Source organism: Microtus pennsylvanicus, chromosome 1 (genome assembly GCF_037038515.1).
Source record: "Microtus pennsylvanicus isolate mMicPen1 chromosome 1, mMicPen1.hap1, whole genome shotgun sequence".
Taxonomy (NCBI): domain Eukaryota; kingdom Metazoa; phylum Chordata; class Mammalia; order Rodentia; family Cricetidae; genus Microtus; species Microtus pennsylvanicus.
Window position 1 is genome coordinate 30,663,522 of NC_134579.1, and position 24,426 is coordinate 30,687,947.

The 24,426-nt window shown below is 48.6% G+C and overlaps 1 protein-coding gene across 3 annotated transcripts in view; it reads right to left on the bottom strand.

The window, feature by feature from the left end:
• Window positions 1–565: 565 nt before the first annotated feature.
• Window positions 566–24,426, bottom strand: part of Rcan1 (regulator of calcineurin 1) — an 89,422-nt gene continuing 65,561 nt past the window's right edge. For 2 of the 3 annotated variants that reach the window (XM_075960453.1, XM_075960470.1), the window contains exons 2-4: window positions 6,417–6,590; window positions 4,834–4,993; window positions 566–2,199 (exon numbers count right to left, since the gene is read on the bottom strand). In XM_075960453.1, the coding sequence (XP_075816568.1) occupies window positions 2,027–2,199; window positions 4,834–4,993; window positions 6,417–6,590 (507 nt within the window). In that variant the 3' untranslated portion in view covers window positions 566–2,026. Of the gene's footprint in view, window positions 2,200–4,833; window positions 4,994–6,416; window positions 6,591–9,589; window positions 9,905–24,426 lie in introns of those variants that run through there. The other variant, XM_075960462.1, reaches the window with a different exon arrangement.

The following is a 24,426-nucleotide window of genomic DNA, read 5'->3' on the forward strand; positions in this document are numbered from 1 at the left end:
AGGTGGCTTAGCAGGTACAAGTTCTTGCGGCCAAGGCTCGTGGAACTGAGGTCCGTCCCCAGGAACACATGGTGCAGGGAAGGCCAGACTACCGCCAGCCAACTACCGCCAGCCGTCGTCTGACCTTCGCACATGCCGCGCGGGGCCCGACCACACACATACATCTCTACAAAGGTAACATTTAAAAAACAGCTTGACTTCTGTGGATATTCCTTTTAGTAGAGAACCCCTCAAATTAACACGCATCACTAGAGTGGGGTTGGGGGTGACTCAGGGGTAAAAGTGTCTGCTTGGCAAGTATGAGGCCTCGGGTCTAATTCCCAGCTCCACGCAGGAATCACAGGGATGCACGTGTGAACGTGCCGTGCCGGGCAGCAGGGCTGACGTCACAATGCCTTTCGCCCACCTCCACAGAGGAGGTGTTCAGAGCTTGAATTTGTCTGTTTGGCCCTTTCCCGAGTGGCGTGTGCTTGACATTCTGTATGTGGCATGGCAGCAGGCGGTGACAAATGAACGCATGTCCCCGTGACTCGTCCCAGAAAGAAAGTGACAAGCAACGCTTCCAGAAGAGCAGACTGTGCTGATTTATTACAGAACGCAGTTAAAAAAAATATCTTTGAGGTTAGCCTCTCTGGCTCAAAAGCACTGAACTAGAAACACTGGGCAGCGATGCGACGGTCTCTCCCTTGCTGGCTTCCTACCCCGAGCACTGTGGACAGGGCTTGGAGAACATTCGATCCATGTCTCGTCGTAGACTGATGGAGACTGAATGCCAGCAATCTGCTCCCCAGAGGAGACCGCTTTCTGAACTCCCAAAGCATGCATTGTTAAATGGCATTAGGTTATTTCAGAGTGACAAACTTGGTAATGGTATTGTAAGACCAAAACAGAACACCTATTTACCAGACACACACACACGGCAACTAGAAAAGAGAAAGTCCCAAATGTTCACCGAGTGTCACGGCCCATCTGGAAGGAAAGGGGAAAGGCACTGTGTCCCTCTAGCAACACACGGCTACGACTTCACATGCTCCAAATTCAGCCCGTTAGACATGACATTGATTTCTACCACACACAAGTCACAGGGAGCTTGGGACCCCTCTGCCCTCTATCCTCACCCAGGTACGCGACAGGAATTCAGAAATGCTCTCTGCTTTATTTACAAGTTTGTCTTCCTGTTTCAGTGGGGTGAAAAACCGTCTCGACCAACAGTTCCCAAAGGGGTTTTCGGCTGAAATTCACGCACAAACCACTTACATAAAAGAAACAATGAGAATCAATGTCTGAACCCGAAAGCCACACCTAAACTTCCCACCCACCGGCAGCTGGCAGTGAAGCTGCTCTTCTCTCCACTCCCGCTAAATTCTACACAGGAACTTAGGGTCACCCTCTTCTGTGAGAAAGCACAAGCGACTGGGTGACCCCTCCAGGTGTGACCCCATGTGTGGGTGCTGCTGCAGAGAGAGCCGGGGCCAGGAGAGGCCACAGGTTTCCGTCTCCCCGGCGGAACTCAACACGAACAAAGGTTAGTCTTGGAACCCAGTAGTACACATGCACGGACATCAGAACATGGCGGCAGGAAGGAGGAGCCTTTCTGCACTGGACACGCGGTGACTTGTGGGGGCCTCTGCCTGCCAGTGGGGTTGGACCCTGAACGCTGGCTGGAAACAGAAATCTCACCTTGGGCCACCAGTCAACCTGTCCTTGGCAAAAACAGAACCTAGAAAAGAGCGAGGACAAGACACCACCATTATCAGTTTCTCGAGATGTCCCCAGATTTCCTTGTGCGATTACCACAGACTCAATGAATGGCCCAAGACATTCCCGGGTGCCACGGACATGGACTGAGGTGCGATATCAGAACAAGGAGACAAAGCCTTGATTCTCTTCTGAGCAACATGAACTGGAATTTCTGCCACAGTGGTCATGGCTGTCACCTCCAAAGCTATGACCAGCCACCTGCACAGTAAAAGACTCTTCCCCATGAGCAGGGTTCAGAACGTGTCGTCGCGGTCTGTGAGCCGGTTCAGCTGAGGTGAATAGGCGTGTATTCTGGCCTCCTTGTCTGGATGATTTTTGGCTTGGGTCTCTTCATCCTCTCCATCTCCTCCTCCTCTTGGTTCTCTTGGTCACTCTCACACACGTGGACCACCACGCTGGGAGTGGTGTCTGTTGCTGCGTGGAGCTCATACTTCTCGCCTAGGGAAGGAAAGCACCACATGGTAACAGGGCAAGTCCTTGAGCATGACATGTAGGTACCGGGACTGGCACCAGGGCAGGGAGGGAGAGCAGGAGGAACGGAATGTGTGTTGTTAGCTAACCCTTCCCAGGTCTACCCAGAGCATAATCCAGGGGAGGTGTGGGAAGCTGACTCAGTTCAGAGAAAGGACGGGCAAAAACCACTCTGTGAACAAATGTCCTGAGTCTGTTGTAAGGCTTTCAGCTGGGGTCCAGAGCACAGCAGGGAGGAGGTGTGGAGAGGCCCTATGTGTACACACACACACACACACACACACACACACACACACACACACACACACACACGCCTACCTTGTATCTGTCCAACTGTCTCATCCTTCCCTTAGTTTGGAAGCAGGTTTGACAGAGTACAGGCTGGCCTCAGTTCCCTAAGTAGCTGAGGCGGACCTTAACTTCTATCCCTCTTCCTCTACCTTCTAGACGCAGAGGCCTCACACCACTGTGCTCGTTTATGAGGCACTGGGGGCCAAACCCAGGGGTTCATACATGCTAAGCAGGTACTCCACCACCTGAGCGACATCCTCAGCCACAGCACCAATGATTCGTTCGTTCGTTCGTTCGTTCATTCATTCATTCATTCTTGTGCCAGCTATTAGCTGGAGCGGAGTGCTCCCTCGTTGCTGTTCTGGGCTAGCCTAGGCTTGCCCAGACTCCATCACGTTCACACCACTCTGCTGCAGCAAGGTCAGGGAGCCTTCTGTTATTGACACACTGTGGCTGGAAAGCAGGGGTCTGGGACACCCCTTGAGGGAGTCAGCATGGCAGAGTGGCTGTCGTATGGACGAGAGTGCCAGCACTAGGACCTGGACACAGTGGGCATGCAGGCCACTTCATTCCTCTGTGCCCTTTGCCCCTTCTCTAAAATGGGGCAACCAAGGCGGCGATGAGGCCAGTTCCACCAGAGAGCATTCAAGACACCCAGCAGCAGGCTCACGACACGCTGCCTTGACCAATGCCACCCAGCTCTATGTTTTAAAAAAGTAGGGTGCTGGGACGTGATCAAACATGGGGTACTTGCCAGCAGATGCAAGGTCCCAGGTCTGAACCCCACTGCTGAACTGGTCGAGTTCTGAGGGCCGCCAGCTCTCTAGTGTGCACCTCAGATGTGGAGGCACGGCACCAGGACCAAACATGGCACATGGCCTGGCCTCTGCCCCACCAGTGAGGCTAAAATGTTGCCCTAACTGTCTGCTAATGTGAAGGAGCCTCAGCTCTCCCAGTGCTGAGGGTTGCTGGGAAAGATGAAAATGGAGGCTTTCCACAGAAGTATCTACCATCGTCCCAAGTAAGAAGGCTCGGGACTCGAGGCTGTATTGTGAGACCTCTGTAGTCCAAGGCACAGTTGAAACAAAAAATAAAATACACACACACACACACACACACACACACAAAACCAAGCAAAATCCATTAACTTCACTGCTAAATAGATGAAGGGCAAACCGCTCTGAGAAAGTCCCTTTTGTAAGAACCTTCTCGTCAGTCCTGAAGGTGTATTCGACTCTGGGGCGTGAGAATTCCCTCGGGGCCCTGGGGGGCACTCTGCTACTCCAGTATACAGTGCAGACTTCCCAAAGGGATGCTTCGGCCCATTCATCCCCGGTCTGGGTTCTCAGAGACGGAAGGCTCGTCTCACTTCCTGCCCTGGGACAGTTTGGCTCCTTGCCTCAGATGGAGATGCCCTCTGCTTCCATGTGTGACACCCTGATGCCAGACCCTCGGCTTCACTAATGATGCTAGCTAGCAACTGCCATGGCCAGCCATCTACTTGCTCACACAGGTCATTTCCAGTCTTGACCTTCAGGCCCCAATTAGCACTAGTAACGTGATTCTTGCTTTGTTCCGCAGGAGGAATTTCCGCTTAGGCTGTGTTCTCAGAAGTGTAATCTTTCAGCATGAAACTGCTGATGGGCCATGAAAATAAAACCCTTCCCCAAAGGAACATCAGGTAGCTGCTCAAGGAGAAACAAGAAGCTGATGGACAGTCATTGCCGTGTGGTGGGCAGGAGTGACCCTCACATCTCTGCACCCTAACGAGCCCTGGTACACTACTCCTAAAAACCACATCCCGAGCACTGAGCTGCCCACGGCCAGGCACCATGCACAGTGATGATTTTCTCGATGGCTCACAGTTCCACGAGTGACATCCATTCTGGGCTCTGTCCTCACCAGGACCTGGGACTCTCCTCCCACCCACTAGGAAAGCCAGGTAGGGACAGTGACTGCAGAGGCACTAACTCCTGAGAAGGGTGGTCTGTTTGCCCTTTCCAAAACAAAAGCCAGCTGCTCACCCCACCTGGAACAACTTGTTCTGTGGCCGGGGAGTGTGCCACACAGGCATGCCTGATGGGGCTACAGATTTAGGGGACACTTCGGGGATGGTGGTGTAGAAACCCACAGGCTGCTATAGTCTCTCCTGCAACCCTTCCAGGGGGCACACTCTGAGCACCAGTGGCAGCAATGGGGAAGAATGCAGGGTTCACACAACACATTTGCATGGGGTCATGGGGGGCGTCTTGTGTCAGGACACCCTCCCCTCCCCTCCCAGCCCCTTGACCACATGAGGGCGCTGCTTACCTGGCCCCAGCTTGGAGATAGCATATAAAAGGTCGTAATTTATGACTGGGGTAGCGTCTTCCACCTGTTTCCAACCGACGGGCGGAGAGGCGGGAGGGGAGATGAGAAACTGCTTGTCTGGATTAGGCGGAGCCAGGTGTGAACTTCCTATGTGTAACGTCTACGGAGAGAAAGCAGCTCATCAGTGCGCTGAGAGAGAAGAGCAGCGGTAAACGGTTCACAGAGGTTCCCGGACGCCTGTGGGAGGCAAGCACAGCCAGCAGCACCCCAACGGCCAGGGAGGGCACCCGCTCCTATTCCAAGAGCTGTGAAGATGTCTGTACGGAGGTGAAAGGAGGTGTCTGGTGAGGCAAACTTTTCTAGTGGCTATGACAACACTGGATGAAAACAGCAGAAGGGAGACAGGGCTTGTCCTGGCCCACAGTTTGAGAGGGTGTAGTCAGCATGGTGGGGGCATGACGGAGTTCACAGTGAAGTCACCGTGGCGGGGACATGGCAGAGCTTGCAGTGGCTAGGACCTGTAGGAGCACGTGGCCTCTTGTTACACGGTGCTAACCAGGAAGCAAAGAGGGCTTCAACAGGAAGGGGGGGCTGGGCTCTAACCCCTCAATGTCCACCCCTGAAGGATCCCATTCCTTTAGCTAGGTCATCACCTCTTAAAGGTTCAGTAACTCTCCAGAGTGGCATCACCGAGGACCCAAGTATTCAAACACATGAGCCCACGAGGGGCATTTCATATTCAAACCCTAACAGCGCCAGTACGGTGGGAGCCCCCCAGGGCTGCTAGCCTCACACTGCACTGATTGTGCCTGCCCTAAATGACAGTGACGAACACAGACGATTTTAGAATAAATGAAGCCACTGTTGCTGAGGGCAGAGGGATCTCAGAATCAATTTCTGGGAGACCCAAAGGCTAAGTAACAATTCTGGGGGTGGAGGTGGGGTGAGGAAAAGGCTCAGGACCTGACAAGGACTGACTTTACATTGGGAGTAGCGTTCTAGAACCTCTTTTCTCTTTCCTTGGCAATCTACCAGTTCCTGTTACAATATCACAGAAGTGGGAGCTGCCTTGAAGGTTCACCTGGTGTTGGCAGGACAAAGGGCAAACCTACCCATAGTTCCCCACCTCTGCCCCTCAGCTGAGAGAGGTCTCAACCATGTGGTAAGCATTCTCCCACCTCGAGATTGGCAACGCTGTACTGATCTGCATTCAGGTTCCTCACAAAGCCAGGGTGCTGCTGTAAGCGCAGAGAACCCGCACCAGATCCCTGAGAAACCTCGCACAGACCCAGTGTACCCGAGTAGCCTGCAGTGACACCCCTGCAAGCTGCCTGTGTGAACCACGAGGGCTTCTTTCCCTCATTCCCCATCCAGCCTAGGAAGCTACAGGGTAACCATCTCTGAGGTGGTTCTCACGCTCACCTGCTTCCTTCTCAGATCAGGTGAGACTCAGAATTCAGGGTAGGGCTCCTCTTCTCTTGGGATGCGCACTAGTTTTCCAGTGTCTCTCATAGCCAGCACATGGGGCGCTTTGCTGGGACGTGATGGGAGGGAGGACCCTGCTTCGCAACAGACACACTTACCTGAGCAAAATATAACTTCATTTCCTTCCCCAGAAACTCAGTCTTATGCAGCTGCAGCCTGGCGTCGGCGGCAGATAAGGGGTTGCTGAAGTTTATTCGGACGCGTTTGAAGCTCTTAAAATACTGGAAGGTGATGTCCTTGTCATACGTCCTGAAGAGGGATTCAAATTTGGCCTGAAAAACAATACCAATAAAAGAGTTTAAAATTCACCTGTTTAGCCGGGCGGTGCTTTAATCCCAGGACTCGGGAGGCAGAGGCAGGCGGATCTCTGTGAGTTCGAGACCAGCCTGATCTACAGAGCTAGTTCCAGGACAGGCTCTAAAGCCACAGAGAAACCCTGTCTCGAAAAAACCAAAAAAAAAAAAAATTCACCTGCTTGAGGGAGCCCTACTCATTACCTTCCTTGGTGAAGAAATGAGTATCAGCTATTTCCAGGACTCCAAGTGTGTGTGTGTGTGTGTGTGTGTGAGAGAGAGAGAGAGAGAGAGAGAGAGAGACTAAGCACACGCGCCACCATTAGACTAACTCAGGTGATCCTCTAAGAAGGGAAGTAGACAGAGTTTATTATGCCAAATTCATTTAACCAGCAGAACAATTAGCATTCCTTTTAAAAGTGGGATAAGCATTTTCTAGGGAGGTAGCGTCAGGTCGCTCCTTATCCCAGCCTGATACTCCCATGACCCTCTGCTGTCTAGCCAGCTCATCCAGAGTAGACTTTGTGTTCTTCAAATATTTCTTTAGGGCTCAAGGTCCTGCAAGCAAATCTGAAGGGGTGAGGGGAGAACCTTTCTGAAAACTGAAGAACAAAGGCACAATGACCTTAAAAAGAAAGTCTGATCATTCCTTAAAGGAAGCTCTTTGTGAACTCCCACTGTGGTTTATCTCTGTCTGTTACTTTTTAACTTTTTAAAGGCTTAAAATTGAATGTGGCGCAAGCCACTGGCGGGTGGGTGGGCGATGCTTTCCTGCAGGTACACGCCTTGCCCTGCTGTTGTAAGGGCTGCTGAGAATTAGGAAACAGTGAGAGCTGTGAGCGTGGAAAGCCCAGATTCTGGGATTACTAACTTGGCTCTTGGCTTCTGGAAAAAGCTCATCAGTCTCCTGGGAAAGGCTGGGGGCCCCACCCTCTCCTGCAGCAGGATGCGGGATGGGGAATGCACCTCCTAGGGACTCCAGAAGATTCTAGGGGCTTTTTAGATGCCAGGTGTTTTTGGACTTCCTTCCTTCCTTCCTTCCTTCCTTCCTTCCTTCCTTCCTTCCTTCCTTCCTTCCTTCCTTCCTTTCTCTTTCTTTTCCTTCCTTCTTTCTTTTTTTATTCTTTTTGTTTGTTTGTTTTTCAAGACAAGGTTTCTCTGTAGCTTTAGGAGTCTGCTCACTCCGTTGTAGACCAGGCTGGCCTTGGACTCACAGAGAACCACCTGTTCTACCTCCTGAGAGTTGGGATTAAAAGTGTGCACCACCACCGCCCAGCTTTTTGAGTTCTTTTCTACAGGCTAAAACACACAGAACAAGCTGGGCAGTGGTGGTGGACACCTTTAATCCCAGCAGAGGCAGGCGGATCTCCATGAGTTCAAGGCCAGCAGAGTGTATAGAGCGAGTTCCAGGATTGGCTCCATAGCTGTTGGGAAACCCTGTCTGGAACAATCAATCAACCAACCAACCAAACCCAAAACAAACAAACAAACAACAAAAACCAAGAACACTCAGGCCAGTTTGCAGGGACTTCTGGGGGTGGGTGGTGAGAGGCAGCTGGATCCTGGATCCTGAGCCGTGGTCTCACTCCTGCACAGGTGGACAACTGAGGCAGAAACTTACAAACCTATCCTGGAAACACTGAGGGAAGTGTAGATAGGGCAGGGAATTCTGAGTCAGCCATCTCTGGGACTAAAAACCTAGAGGCTCTGCGCCTGCTCCAGGTGGAGCGCAGCACAACCACGTGCGCATGCATGCGGGCTCTTCTCTGAGGCAGGTGGCTGGGGAGCCCAGATACAGGTGTGGAGCAGAGCAGAGCTGACCTCTGACCTGGATGTCACCAGCTGGGCAGCTGGGCGATCCTCTCCTGCAGCTGTGAGGGGCTGGGCAGGTTTCTGGCAGAAGAGTGTCTTGGTAAGGCTGGGATTTCACATGATCTCATCAATAGGCACTGTGACTAACTAGAGTTTTGAAGTTATGATTCAGAAATTGGGAGAGATGACTTGGTGAATATTTTTAGAATGTAAGATAGGGCTCAGAAGCAGAGCACCAGAGAACACACATTATTCCTAAGTGCGCACACTTAGGAAATAATCTTATTTGTTCTAATAGTAGATACCCAGTTACACTTGTTGTATAGGATCTCTACTTAATAAGAAACAGTTGAATGAGTTCACTTATTGGGCTAATATTCAGCACATCAAGTTTGTAGCCTGTCTGTGAATAGACTGTGTTTACAATCAAGTTAAAAAGCTACTGTCCAGTCTCTCAAACGTTATAACATTTAGCTATGACTAAACTCTTTACACATCCCAATGGGCTTGAATAGAAAGCATTCCAAACACCATCCCCACAAACGGGACATATTCAATATCCTTTCATATGATTCTTAGTAAAGATCAATTAGTTACTATTACTATTAATGCTTGATAGTAACTGATGGGAAAAACCTCTTAATGCTTTTCCCAAATGGAGAAGAAAAGCAAAGTGATAAAGACAACTAATTATCTCTGTGATGGCTGCTATCTCATCCCACGCTGAGTTTTAATATTTGCTATGCCTGCATTTTTCTCTAGTTGGAAGGATCTGGAAGCTGAAGGCAGACACTTGCCAGCACTGCAAACACACAGTCTTCTCACAGTATTTCCCACGAGGAAATCGGGTCATTTGGAACTCCAGGGGCAAGAGCTGGCAGCAGCCTCCCTCCAGAGTTCACAGGAGCCAAGTGTGGCCACACACAATGTCCGCACCTCCCGCGCACACAGGGAACCCGGAGCGTTCAAAGCAGCAGCTCTACCCAATTCCCATCCCAATTAATTCTTCAGGCAACAGCGTCTGATTTTCAAGACTCTAACTACTTTGGGGGTTACTTGATAAACCCCACAAGACAGCCACCCGCCTCTGAGATTTTGGCTAACTGTCCCAATTAGCGGCGTTCTTGGAAAATGCTCTGAGATCACGGGACGCCAGAAAACCTTACCCTGGTTTCGCTTTCGCTGAAGACATCACGGTTTGCCACACAAGCAATCAGGGAGCTAAAATTGTAGTTAAAGTCCCTAAAATGCATTCTGCTTTCCTACGGGTCAGACGCTAACGACTCAGGCAGGCAAGCACCAAGCTGGAGCGGTTCCTTGGCAAGACAGATACCACGGGTCCTTTCTCCAGCCGGGTTTATAAAGCTCCTCTGAGGGCCAGCCCCCTGGGGGTGGGGAGGGCTCGGCTTCCAGAGCATCCTGTTTGGACAGCAAATTCCTGAGTCAAGTCCGGCGTGCTTGCAGGCGGACAGGGACAAAGTGTAAGTTTCTACTGGAAAGAGGTGACGTCAACACCTTAGTCATTTTCCCTATGCTAATTATCTCTGCTCAGAGGGTGGAAAGGCCGCTGAGGTTTGCTGAGCTTCGAAGCTTCACCACCCCTCTTGCGGCATAGTTCCCACTGGTAGTAATTCCACTCGGCCGCCCAGACAACACGCTTCTGGGGCTGAACGGGGCGGGCCCTGCTTAAGATGGAAAATGTTACAGAATGAGAAGGGACGAAGGTCTGCGGGGTAAACAGCAATTATTCTCCAGGGAGTCTTTAGGCTTTGAAAGACCTAGAAATCCAAGTCGTGGGGAGTTGCTAGCCCTGACAAACCTCAATGTTTCTTGCTGGGCATCAGAGAAACATTTTGCAATCGGTCTTGGTCAGTGAGTTTTGTTTTTTAAGAAAAAAGTAGGGTTTGTTGTGAAATGCAGTGTTTTTACCCCCTCCCCAATTGTACTTTACTAGGCAAAGGTCCCACTTCCCAGTGGGATGGTGGGAAGGGCACTCAGGATTCTCCTTTGGAAAATCTCCTGAGTTGGAGGGTCAGGATGGGCAACATACGCATGTTTCCTGGAGGCTCAAAGAATTCAAGCGAAGACTGTCCCAGCGGAATGAGGTTGGCAGAATCACGCCATCAAGGTGATGCCCGTGTCACAGAAACAACAGTGGGACAGGGAAGCGGGCTCTGTCCAACAACCACACTTTCTCTTTTTATCAAAAATGGGGGCAGATGTGGAAAGACTCAGGTTCTACAGACAAGCATGTCTCACCAGCCTCTGTGCCCGCACGGTGTGGGGTGCTTGCTGCAGACCGCGGGTCTCCAGAGGACCCTAGTTCCTACTTCCAACTACCAGTCTCGGACAATCTGTCCTTCCCGCTTTTCCCAACCTCATTAAAGCATTCACAGTATCGACACCTTCCTAAGGTGATGCAGAGTGAGCCTCCAAACGTCTAGAAGTCAAGCCATACCTCCACACTGAAAACTTTATTCAAGGCACCATTAGAGTCGCCCAGGAATCACAAAGAACACATGCAAGTGGAACAAACAGCGCATTTATCCCTACACACACACACACACACACACACACACACACACACACATGCACGCACACACACACGCGCGCGCACACACACGCACACATACACACACACGCACACACACACACTCACACACACACACACATACACACACACACAAAGGCAAGGCTCCTGAGATGAGTGAGTGTTGCTTAATTTCAAAGCCTGGCGCCTTGCTGCCAACTCTGGGGTTATGTAAGAAACCAGTTATGGTGTTTGCTTTGCCAAATCACCCAGGGCTGCCAGCCCCAAAAGACTTAAATGCATTTATTCTAAAAATGTTTTGAACACTGAGCGGTAGGTGTGCGTCAAACAAAGCAGCCTTTCCTTAGGTGATGATGTCTCTTATGGTCGTTACTGGTTTCCAGCCTATACTCACTGTTAGCTGACTGTGAGGAGGGGATTCACCAGTTGTAAAATTCCTATTTGCTCTTCAAAGCCCATCACAATGGTCTCTTCTGACCAACTAAATGTTCTCTCTCTGCTTTACCCTCGCCACTTCCTGGGACTGGAGTTACAGACTGTTGTGAGCCGCCATGTGGGTGCTGGGAGTCAAACCTGGGACTTCTGCAAGAGCAGCCAGTGCTTAACCATCCAGCCACCTCCTCAGCCCCTTGGGTCAGTTTTGGGAGCAATCAGAGAACGGGGCGCAGTTATGACATGTGGACTCAGGATTCATTGTTCACATGTGGTCTCACTGGTAAAAATGTGCTTGGTCAAAGGGAAGACACTGTTCTGCATTGGGGCTGATATAGGAATTCTAACGACTGTTTATGCCAGCGCCAAGAGTGACGGCTGCGGCTGCGCTGTGTCCATCCTGTCAAGGGGAAGTGCTAAGCACCGGCTTTAGTGGAGGGAAGTTTATGGACAATCCAAGCTGAAAGTGAACATGAGAATTCTAACCAGAAGAAAATTCTAACGAGGAGAAGGAAGAGGAGGGAGAAGAAAGAAAGGGAGGAAGGGAGGGGGGAGAAGGCAAGGGAGGAAGGGGGGAGAAAGAGGAAGGAGAAGATGGCAGGGAAGATGAAGGGGAGGAGGGGGAGGAGGAGAGATCGCCAGTCTCAACCCTCAAGCGTGGAGAAAGACCACACTTTTCTTCCTAAAGTGGAATCTGATTAGCGTCTGTTTCCTTATTACCACGATCTTTCCCGGGCACATAAAGATCACCTTCCTTCTATTACTTCTCGGAAAAGCACAGTCTGCAAAGTTTAAGATGAAGAAACAGCCTCGGGCAAATCAGAGCGGCCCTAACCACCTGGCCACCATCACCCAGGACCAAGGGAGGCAGCATTGATTTAGGGATTGCAAGGCCGGAGCTGCTGCCATTACTCATTCCGGCTTGGCTCTTTTTGGTCTGTTCTTCCTGGATCACTTGCTTTAACGACCACTTTTAACTTCAGCTCTGATGTAGTCCTCACCCAGAGACGTACGCTGGCACTTCCTGCAAAACCTGGGCTGCTGCCTGTGGGGTCTGGCCACGCCCCGCCCCCCATCACTTAGCTTTGCTGTCTTCCTCCAGGTGCCAAACAGCTTTCACAAAGCTCTGCTCAATCTTTCCAACAAGTCTGTCCCTTCACCTCTGAAGCAAGATCCCCACTTTCTGGGGTGCCACTCCTGAGAGCCCTGTCTTTCCCAGGCAGACACTCATCCCCCTCCTCATTAGGGCTGAGCAAACCTTCTCAGTTTTCTCCAGGGAGCTGGCAGACATGGCTCTGTGGCCTAGTGAGGAAGGCCACTCAGAGGGGGACAAGGGGAGCTGCTCCTAGAGAGGGAGAAGGCAAGGTTGGAGTCTGTGACTCTCCAGCATCGGATGGAAAGGCCAGCTCCACGGATGGGGTGCAGCTCAGCTGGTAAAATGTTTGCCTCCTGTGCAGGAAGCTCTGGGATTGGTCCTCAGTACTACATATGCCAGCACGACGCATGCCTGTAATCCCAGCACTCGGGATTTGGAGGCTGAGGGATAGGAAATTCAAGGTAAGGCTGAAGAGATGGCTCAGCGTTTAAGAGCACTGGCTGCTCTTCCAGAGGACCGGGACTCAATTCCCAGCACCCACATGGCAGCTCACGACTGTCTATAACTCTGATTCCGGGGGATCGAGAACCCTCACACGGACCAACATGTAGGCAAAACACCAATGCACATTTTTTTAAACAAGTTTGGCGGTGTGTAAATGGTAGCATATGACAAAGACCCCACTAAAACTTGGGGTTCCTTAGGAAATTCAGGGGGCTCCCATTGAGTTACAGGGGGAAGTTAATCTTCATGTGCCAGAGAATTGGGCTCACACCCTTGTGCTAGAATGTGGAAGACCCAAAACATCCTCTTTTCCCCAAGACAATGGCCTGGTTAGTTGCCCTGAGAATGGTAGTCACCCCACAACATGAAGAAAACAGCTGCCAACCTTTATAGACTGGGAGTTCTCTTACAGAAGCTGAACTTCCGATTTCTCTGGGGGGTGGGAGAAGACGCACGGCCATGAGCCCTGTGTGCTTTGGACACTGATATTCTCCAATGTCCCAGTGTCATTGCCACTGTCTCACTAAAGCCCCTTCACCGAGGATCAACCCCAAAGGCACATGAAGTTACAGCATCTGATTTAACTTAGAGAGTCATCTGCTAGAGCCAGGCGCTGGGTGGGGTGCTGGGGGCCTCGCCGAGGCTTTCGCTGTGGTGTCTGCACAGTGCGTGCCCCCCCCCCCCCGCCTCCGACAGCACTTCCTCAAATGTATTGATTTTCCATAGGCTACTCACAGGCTGCCACTCTCTGAGGTGACTTGCCGGCACTTGGATAATGTTCTCTCGCTCCTGAAATCTGTCAGCTCGTGGGAATTATGAGACTGATATAGTTATGGGATGGCCTCGACCACACGCTGGTGCACAGAAACCACTGTTGCTTTCAACAAAGAAATTATTTTGCCATTTGAAGGTGAAATGTCCCCCACAGGCTCATGTGTGGCACTGTTCTGGGGGGCTAAAAACCATTAGGAGGTGAGATGAACCCTTTGGGGCTTATAGACCCTCTTTCTCCTTCAGGTCTAGCTCTCTGCTTCCTATGACACAGAATGAGCCTGTTGTCCACCCACCATGCTTTCTCTGACACAATGGACTTTGTTCTCTAATCCCCAAGCCCCACCTCCTGCCCTCATCCTTCCTGTTGTTTCTGTCAGGCATTCCATTCAGCAGTGAGAAAAGGCGTGAACAATGGCCATAACGGGGGGGGGGGGGGGGGGGGGCTCTGGCTGAGAGTCAGAACCTCAGCACTCACAGCCCCTTCAGAATTAGCTTGTGATAAACGGAACATCTGGGGGAGGGCTGGAGGTGGTTCTAGGATGAGATTTTTTTAAAGATTTTAAGTGGATGACTCTTTTATCTCTGAACACTCCACTACATATGTGCCCAGTGTTCACGGCGGCCGGAGAAGGCATCCCCGGGAAGTGGAGTACTGTGGAACCTGGATCCTCTCTAAGAGCAAGTGCTCTTCGCTGCTGAGCCACCTCTCCAATCCAATCCCCAAGGATTTTTAAAGATACTTAAAAAAAAAAAAGATGATCTTGGGAAGACAGCATTTTAAACTGTTTATGTGAAGATGTAGGACTTACTTGATCAATCATCTTATGTTGAAAAAACTATAAAAACCATTCAACCTGGTTTTATCTTTTAAGAAACATCCCTTAGGACCAGCCAAACTTCTGAGAAGCAGTTGTGGAGGCTCCTCGCCCACGATGAGGGGAACCCATAGTGATCAACTTAGCTCAACCAACCAGTTGTCTGGACACCTGATTTCCCCACAGAAGAGGCTCTGTGTAAAGGGCTATGGGCAAGCGGTGTGGGGAGCAGGCCAAGGTGGATGGAGAGAGCTGCGCTGTCCTGGTCCCCGTGGACACCTTTCTGAACCTGCAGGAGGGGTGGGCCTTGCTACCCCATGTTGTTCAGAAGGGAGTCCAGGGGTTCCCCTCCACACGAGTGATCCCCAGAGAGGACAAGCAGCCGGGGGTCGATCTCCATTCCTGAAGGGTCTATGTCCCTGGTCCCAAGCAACCAAACAAGGCACGAGCTCAAGGAGACAAGAGAGTTCCATCAGGAATCACCTGGAAGTCGTGACACTTAACTTCAAGACAGCAGCCAGTATTCAGGGACATTAGCTCATCTACTTAGGTGAATAACTTGATCGGAAGTGGATGAAGGAGGTCTGAACTTAGAGGAGTGTTTACTGAAACCCTCGGATAACAACCCACTCCTGGGAACTCAGTAAAGAAATCATTCATGGCAGAGGACGGAGATAGAAATGTGCCCTTTGGGGCCATTGAATATCCAACTAATGACCAGACAATAAAAATAAAAAAATGTTAAAATATATTAAAAATTAAAGATCCTAAATCCACTGAATAGAGAATAAAGATACTTAAGAAGTGAAAATGTTTACTATAAAAGGATGCTATTTGCTGTAAAGTCATTAGTGTTGGCAATAATGAGCAATAGTGCAATGGTGACAATTCGGGTGAAGAAGAGTGACACAGTAAACAGAATAGCAGGGAAGACTGCTGTGTTTCTCTCTGGGCTCACGCTGGCCACAAAATTTCCACAATGCACTGGTTGCTTTTTGAATAAAATAAAGCCCCCTTGCCCCCCCCCTTGCCACGCTATATCTTGATGGTCAAGGTTAACAGATACGCTACATAAAATTCACGGTTAGAAGACTGATTTGGGCTGGGCGGTGATGGCACACAGCTTTAACCCCAGCACAGGAGAAAGAGGCAGGTGGAACTCTGAGTTCGAGGCCAGCCTGGTCTACAGAGTGAGTTCTTGGACAGCCAGGACTGTTTCACAGAGAAACCCTGTCTCGGAAAATCAAACACACACACACACACACACACACACACTCAACTAAAAAAAACCCACCTCCCAAAACAAACAAAGAAAAAAACCAACCCCCGCCCCCCCAAAAAAGAAGACTGATTTAAAATATAAAATAATTTATATTTTATTTTTTAGTCAAATTCCTCAGCTTGGTGATTTTTTCGTTCTTGTATGTGTGCACATGGTGCACATGTGTGTACATGCATGTGCAGGTCAGAAAATAATCCCAGCTGGGTTAGTTCCTCAGGAGTGTTTTCTACCATGTTTTCAGGAGCAAGGTCTCTCTCACTGACCTGTGGTTTACTTGGCGCTGGCCAGAGTGCCCAGGAATCCACCTGTCTCCGCCCGCCCAGTGCTAGGATTGCAAGCACACACCTCCATGCCCAGCTTTCTATATGTGTTTTCCGGGAGGGTGTGTGTCCAACTCAGGTCCTCAGGCTTGCAAGGCAAGTACTCCACTGACTGAACTATGACCCCAGCCCGAGCCTGGTGTTTTCAGTATATTGATAGCATGTACTGTCAGTCAGTGACTTTTTTTAAACCCCTTTTTTAAAACCAAAATTTTACCAGAACTACTTATTTGACTTAAAAAAAAAACACCAAAAAACAAAACCAAAAACTGTTCTGCAAACCATCTTTAGTGAAATACCCCAGTATTTCACTAAATTGAGCTGTGTTGGACGAGGTGTTTACAGTTTAATCAGAGGCATCATGTGTGAGGGAACAGTCATTTGATTGTCTGTGATGTGCTGCGGGAGGCTGGGCCAACCTCTGCGTTGGTACAATCAGACCTCAGAGTACAGAGCATTCTGCCAACTGGACTGCAGTGTGAGGCTGGCAGGGAGAACCCAACACCCACTGGAGGTCTACTGTGCGGACTCCTCGCTTGAATTCTTGCTCACCTGTTCCCACCTCCCTAGCGCTCTGTGATCACGCAGGCACGCCCCGCCCACAATGGCCCCTTCCTTGGAATCAGCCTTCTAACAAGACTGGAATGTTACTCAACAAACTTTCCCCATTACAGCACTAGAGATAACAGGTGTTTAATGTGCAAGGCCTTCTAAGAGAATTGGTATTTAATCAGCAAATTCTCGAGATCAAAGTCTCAACTCCAGTGGAATGTATTGCTAGAGGGAAAATTCCAGGCAAGCACTCAGTTACAGGGGAAAACTCCCAGGACCTACACCAGTCAGGCTTCCAAGTCTCAAGACAAATGATGAGTTTGTCCATCCAGCCATCACTTATTATAGACTTGTTGTGTGTTCTAGTTTATTTTTTTGTTGCTGAGATAAATACCACAACCAAAAGCAACTTGGGGAGGAAAGGGTTTATTCCAGCTCAAAATCCATCACTGAGGGTGGTTAAGACAGGAACTCAGGCAGAAACCGAGGCAGAAATCATGGAGGAGTGTTGCTGGCCAGCTCCCGCTCAGCTAGGTAGCTTATGAAGCCCAGGCTCACTTCCACAGGGATGGTGCCGCGCCCACAGTGGGCTGAGCTCCCCCATCAACTATTAATCAAGGCAGTCTTCAGCAGGTATGACTACAGGCCAAGCTCGTTGATACAGTCCCTCAGTGAGGGTCCCTCTTCCCAGGTGACTCTGGGTTGTGTTAAGTTAATACTAAAACCTAGGGTGCACACCATGCTTGGGCCAAAGGACCCCATCAAACACCTTGTAAAGGAACCCCGGATTCTTAGCTCTCACCATCAGGACTGTTTTCCTCCACTAAACTAAGGGCAGACCAAATTACATATCCCAAAACACGAAAACTCCTTCGTAAGCATTTGCTCAAGGGCACATAGCACCTAGCACATGGAGATTCCTGTGAGAGGTAGGCAGTTGCTCCTCCCAAAATCTCCTTGCCAAATCAGTCAAAAAACAAAAACAAAAGCCAAAACAAAACTCAGCCACAAAACTCAGTACAGTACTGGGAAATACCTCACTTAGGTCCTGGATATGTTAGGACATCCATCCTGTCTCTGCATACTTCATTTTCAAAAAGAATCCACACATGTAGCCACATTTAAAAATACTTTGGTAAGAACATTAACACAAATAAATGAGTTTATTAGATAAAATCTTTCACTGGGCCTGGAGAGCAGTGTATGGGAGATGGGGTGGGCATAGAGCTGCAGGCCGCTGCGATAAAGATTATCTCTGCAAACAGTTTTCAAAGACGGCTACGGCACCATCCCTCATCCACACGGTCCTGTGGACCATGAGGTAGGGTGTCCCCTGCCCTAGAATGGGGAGGGCTTGTGTGCGTGCTTCAGTGGACACCGCATGGGCTCTGGAAAGTTTAGCCACATGCACCTACCTGAGCCTCACGACCTTTCCTCTTAGGCTTGCTGTGTGCAGCATCTTGAATGGAGGCTCTGGGCCAAGCAAGGCTGAGCAGACTCCACAGACAGACAGATGCCTCCGCAGAAATGGAAGCTCAGGACCAACAGTCAGTGCTTCCTCTTGAAGCTGTGAAGTTTCACCATTCTGCAGCAACAGTGAAGGGAACATGTCCCAGATGTGCTCAGGGCAAGACTTGCAGCTAGTCAGACAGGAAAGCGAGCATCCAGGGCCAGTCGTCAACTGCTTTCCACAGGAGCGCGTGCAAGAGCAGGCTTTGCCACAGTTGATGTGTGAGCGGCTCCTCAAGAACCCCTTAAAAGCTTGGTCCCAGACTGGAGCTACCGGAAGGCAGTGAAACCTTTAGGGGCTGCGCCCCTAGGGAGAGCCTAAGGTCAGGTGACTGTAGGATTCTGCCACTTCCTCTCTGTTTCTTTAAGTTTCACTGTCTATATTCAGTGCATACGGCAATGTGTTAGTAAGGGTATTCTCCTGCAGGGCGTTCAGTGCTCAGTGCGCCCCAGCCCTGCTTCTCCTCACCGCCCCGCTGCCCATCCCTTATTCCCTGGACAGTGTGGCATCTACACACACACACACATGCACACACACACACATGCACACACACATGCACACACACACACATGCACGCACACACATACACACACATGCACACACACATACACACGCACATGCACACACACATACACACACACATACACACACACACACTGCTACCCTTCACCATCTGCCCCCACTCCCCCATCCCTTATTCCCTGGACAGTTTGGCACCTACACACATACACACACAGAGACATAAACAGACAGACAGACAGACACACACACACACACACACCTGATACTGTGTATTATGTGAAATCTAGGATCCACACATAAGAGAAAGCATACAAGACTTTTCATTCTGAGACTGGCTTAATTCACTCAGTACCATTATTTATAGTATCAATTTTCTTAAAAATGATAAAACTTGATTTCTCTTTATGGTTGAAAACAAGTTTCACTGTACATATCAATCACTGCATATGTCAATCACTGCATATGTCAATCACTGAATATGCTATCATTGCATATGTCTATTACTGCATATGCCAATCACTGCATATGCCAATCACTGCGTATGCCAATCACTGTATATGTCAATCACTGTATATGTCAATCACTGCATATGTCAATCACTGCATATGTCTATCACCGCATATGCCAACCACTGCATGTCCATCACTGCATATGCCAATCACTGCATATGTCTATCACCGCATATGCCAACCACTGCATGTCCATCACTGCATATGCCAATCACTGCATGTCCATCACTGCATATGCCAATCACTGCATGTCCATCACTGCATATGCCAATCACTGCATATGTCCATCACTGCATATGCCAATCACTGCATATGCCAATCTTTGCATATGCTAATCACTATATATGTCAATCACTGCATATACCAATCACTGTATATGTCTATCACTGCATATGCCAATCTTTGCATATGTCAATCACTGTATATGTCTATCACTGCATATGCCAATCACTGTATATATCAATAACTTTTTCTTCCAGGCACTGACACCTTGCTTTCCCATGTACTTCCACGAAGTGCCACATCACCTTCCTATCTTCACGGGATGAAACCTCCAAAACTGTGAGTCAAAATAACTTTTGCTTTTTGTTTTTAAAGAATTAAATGACCTTAGGCATTTTGTTACTTTCAGAAATGTGATGAGCACAGGATCATGAATGGGAACAAGGTGGGGTATAACGTCTTTATACAACAGAGAGCATCTTACCATGTATACACAGGGGTGGCAGGGCTGTGTGAGGTACACAACAGAGTGGTCATGGCAAGGACCTCAAGGACACAGCAGGGCAGGAACCTTGACAGGCGCCGTGGAACCTTACCTACTGTATGGTTACTATATAGTTATATAACAGTGGCTGTTAGCATGCACATCAGTGTGTCCTCTGATCCCAGAACTGTGAGCATCCTATGGGGCAAGGAGAACTATGCACGCAGGGCCAGTACACTGAGTTTGAGACTGAGAGATGGTGGATTACCAGGGTGGGCACAATAGAATCACAGCATCTTATGACCGGAGATCAGAGGGCAGAGGCAAAGGGTGCGGTGATGGGGAAACAGGAACTAGGATGGCCTGCTTCTACTCTGTGATTAGATTAAGTCACTCAGGGAGACTGAGCAGGGGAGCCCCTCAAAGGGACTGGACTCTTCCTGAGATCAGAGACTCAATGTGAGTGAGGCCTTTTAGCCAAGTATGGTGGCATGGACCTGTAATCCCAACCACTCTGGAGACCGAGATCGGGAGTTCCGAGTTCGAGACAAGCTTGGGCTACATAGTGAGTTCAAGGTCAGCCTGGGCAACTAAGTGAGTCTGTGTCTAAAAGAAGACGTGAAGCAGTCTCTGATGCTGACTCTGAAGATGGAGGAGTCAGGGGTAAGGAATGCAGGTGCCATAGGGGGGTGGCGGGAAGCCCTTCATAAGGAGGATTTGACCATGCTGGGAGGCAGAGTCCGCTCCACAAATTCTGACAGAAGTGCAGGCCATCCACAACCCTGCCTCTAGCCTCTAGAACAGAGTGCAGACAGCCACAACCCCGCCTCTAGCTCTCAGAACCAGTGCCCCATGAGCATGCCTGGTCCCTACCTCCAGTCCTGCCAGACACCTGTGGTGCAAAACGCGTCTCTGTTGTCATTTGTTCCACAGCAACAGAAAACAGACACACACACATTTACTGACTGGGAGTCTGTTTAACAACCTGCCATCTGACTAGGATTGTGCAAGCCTGAACACCACTGGTGTGAATAATGGGCCCACCTGGAGTAGTTCTGGCCCAACCGGATTGGTTTGCTCACATAGACACCCTGAAAACAGCAGACTAGCCTCTCTGAACCATCCCAAACATCGTGAGAAGTGACGGCCTAGCGATGCTTTCCATGTGCGTTCAGGAGAAAACCCAGTCTCTGGACTGTGAGTCACTCCAGTTCCTCTCAGCTCGAGTCCTGTCTCACCTGTGTCCAGTTCCACTCTGTCCTGGATCACAAGGCTCCCCAAGGCTGGCTCCATGTCTGGCGCCCTGAATCCAAAGCTCCTCCCTTGTCTTTTCCTGGCTCATCCTACTTTAATAGAAAGTAAACAGCTCAACTCTTCTTGGAAAGCCTGCCCCAGTGTCTCATGGGTTGGCCCTCTTTCTTCCAGCCTCAGAAGAAAATGATAATGGGTCCAGGTTTATCTTTTAAACAACCCAGGCTGTCCATGAGACTGCCCAAGGACTGGAAAACAAACACCCACGCTTCACACCTCGTCCAGTTTGGGAGGCCAGGAGATGGCTCACTGACTATTTGTTGACAGAATACCTGGATGGATGATCAGTCCAGGTAGCTGTAAACTAAATACTGACCTAAAAAGAAGAACTGGGTTTTAAAAGACAATTGGTACCATACAACTAAACACACTGGAAATGGCTAAGATAGAAAACGTTGCATTATATATCCTTCACCACATTTTTGAAGTTAAAAGGGCAATCCCTGACTTTTTTTTTTTTGACTGTAGTGGGTTCTGATGCTAGTATATAAGTTTCTTCCATCTGTGTTTTTGAGTCTCTTCCTTGTGGGAGGGGCCTGCTGACGCCGAGAGGGCAGTAAGGGAAAGTGAGGCACCCACTTCAGCTGGAGTTGCAGTCTACATGGGGAGCCACCCCTTAAGTCGATGAGGACAGTAAGCAGCTGGAGTGGTGGGGAAAAGGTGTCAAAAGTAGGCAGAAGAGGGGAGCGCCCTGGATGGCCCACAGGGGATATGAACATAAGGTCTGTCCTGAAGACCAGGAAGTTGGTCAGTGAGGACTTTTGTTGTGTGACATTTGAGTCTTTCGTGACACCCTTGGGTGCAGGCTGGATAGGTGATGTGGGAGGTCCTTCTGAATATGTGTTGCTCTTATTGGTTAATGAATAAAGCTGGTTTGACCTATGGCAGGACAGAATATAGTCAGACTGAAAGAGATATATACAGAGAGTAGGTGGAGTCAAGGAGATACCACGTTGCTGTGGAAGGAGAAAGATGCCACAGACACCTTCCTGGTAGGCCACATCCTCGTGGTGATACATAGATTAATAGAAATGGCTTAATTTAAGGTGTAAGAGTTAGTTAATAAGAAGCCTGAGCTAATAGGCCAAACAGTGTTGTAGTTTTTTTAAAAAATATTTATTTATTTATTTATTATGTATACAACTGTCTGTGTGTATGCCTGCAGGCCAGAAGAGGGCACCAGACAGATGGTTGTGAGCCACCATGTGGTTGCTGGGAACTCAGGACCTTTGGAAGAGCAGGCAATGCTCTTAACCTCTGAGCCATCTCTTCTGCCCCAGTGTTGTAGTTAATATAGTTTCTGTGTTATTATTAGAGTCTGGGTGTCTGGGAAATGAAGGAGCATCTCCATTGACAAATGGCACCCACCTTCTGGGGCACGGATCCACATAAGACCTAAAAAAGCTTAAGAAGAAAAAAGGCTTCTAGATCCACATAAATGGAAGCCAAATACAGCTGCTTGGTAGCTATATTGTTTTTAGATAGGCTGTTTGCTGGTGGCAAGTAGAGGTGCAGCTCCTGTAAGAGAAGGCTTCCTGACTCAGCGTTAGCCGCAAAAACTGTGTGGCTTCATTGAGAGATATCTTCCTGGTTTGTGCTGGCAGCACAAACTCTGGCTCTTTCAGAGGTCCCACACTTAAATGGGGTTTGTAAGCAGTGTGATACTAATTGCTTAATGGTGACACAGACTTGATGAGTTCCTGGAGTTGGGGCAGTGAGCATGGCTTGCAGAGGCGGTGAACATACCTCTACCATGTTGGACGGGGTGGAGCCAACAGGCAGGGCTGTGGAGTTGGTCCTAGCCATGCCCACTTAGCATAAAAAAAGGCACTTTGGGTCAGAAAATGATTACAAATATGCAATAAAGACAGATTCAGATAAAAATAAACCTCTCAACAGGTCACAGTATGTTTAAAAAATGTACATAGGCTTGGGAGAAAGAGGAAAAAGAGTATAGACTGTTATAAAAAGAAGTAAATAGTTTTAAATAAAAAAATACATAGGTTAAAGGAGTAACAATAATATGAAAAAGTAATAGGAAAAAAGTCATGTAAAGATGAAAAATACACAAAGAGTCTGGATTATGTATACTATTGTGTTTTCTTTAAATTTTTGACTGTGAATGAGCCAACTACAGAGAGACATTTCATTGTACAGACTGCTAACCAACACATATATTTTAAACGTATCTTGACTTCAAATTTGAGTCTAAGGATAATGTTACACTGGAAAGGAGGTTTTGCTTTTGTTTCCACAGAAGATGAGGACCTGAGGATTCCTTCCAGACTAATGTGATTTAATGGAATAAGAATCCCTGAAAGTTCTCCATGAACCCTAAAAATACTTCACCCAACAAACAGCAGGAAGCAGTTTAGAGAAAACAATACCCCAATTCCCAAAATGATTGTTTATAAGTGTTCATTTTCATTTAAAGGGAAATATGATACAGAGATGAATACTTTTCATTGGCATGAATCTTGGTCTACTGATACAAATTTAAGGTCGATTTTGTTACACTGTGTATATATATTTCTGATTGTTTAAGGTACTGTGTTTGTGCAGTTCATTTAAAAATGTAATATATACTTAAGAAATACAGATTAATAGAGAGTCATCTATAATAGTCAAACTTGTGGTCATGTTAGTTAGGTTTTCTAGATGAACAGAAATATATTTCAGATAAACAGGTATTCTTCAAATCTTTCAAAGACCTATAGAATATGGCATTTAAAATGTTTTAAGAACCTAGACTTTTCTTGACAGTGAAACATGTCTGCTTCTGGCAGCACCAATTACTTCAGAGAGGATAATGGGCATTGAAGAAACTCATTATGGAATTTGCCTTCAATGTAATGAGGTTAGCCATTTGAGCAAGTAACTGCTCTTGCCTGTACTTCTTGATGGTATGCTGTATAAACTGGACATACAGGACTCACAGAAAAATGAACTTGCCTAAAGAAGGTGAGACAGTCCTTCAGTGTTCCTGCTTCATGAAAGAGTCTGCCAGACATTCTGCAGGACACAGAAGAAAGTTACTGACAAACAGCCAATATAGGCAAAACAGTCTTTCAAATTTCCTGCTTCGTGGAAAAGTCTGCCAGATACTATGGGCCTGTAGG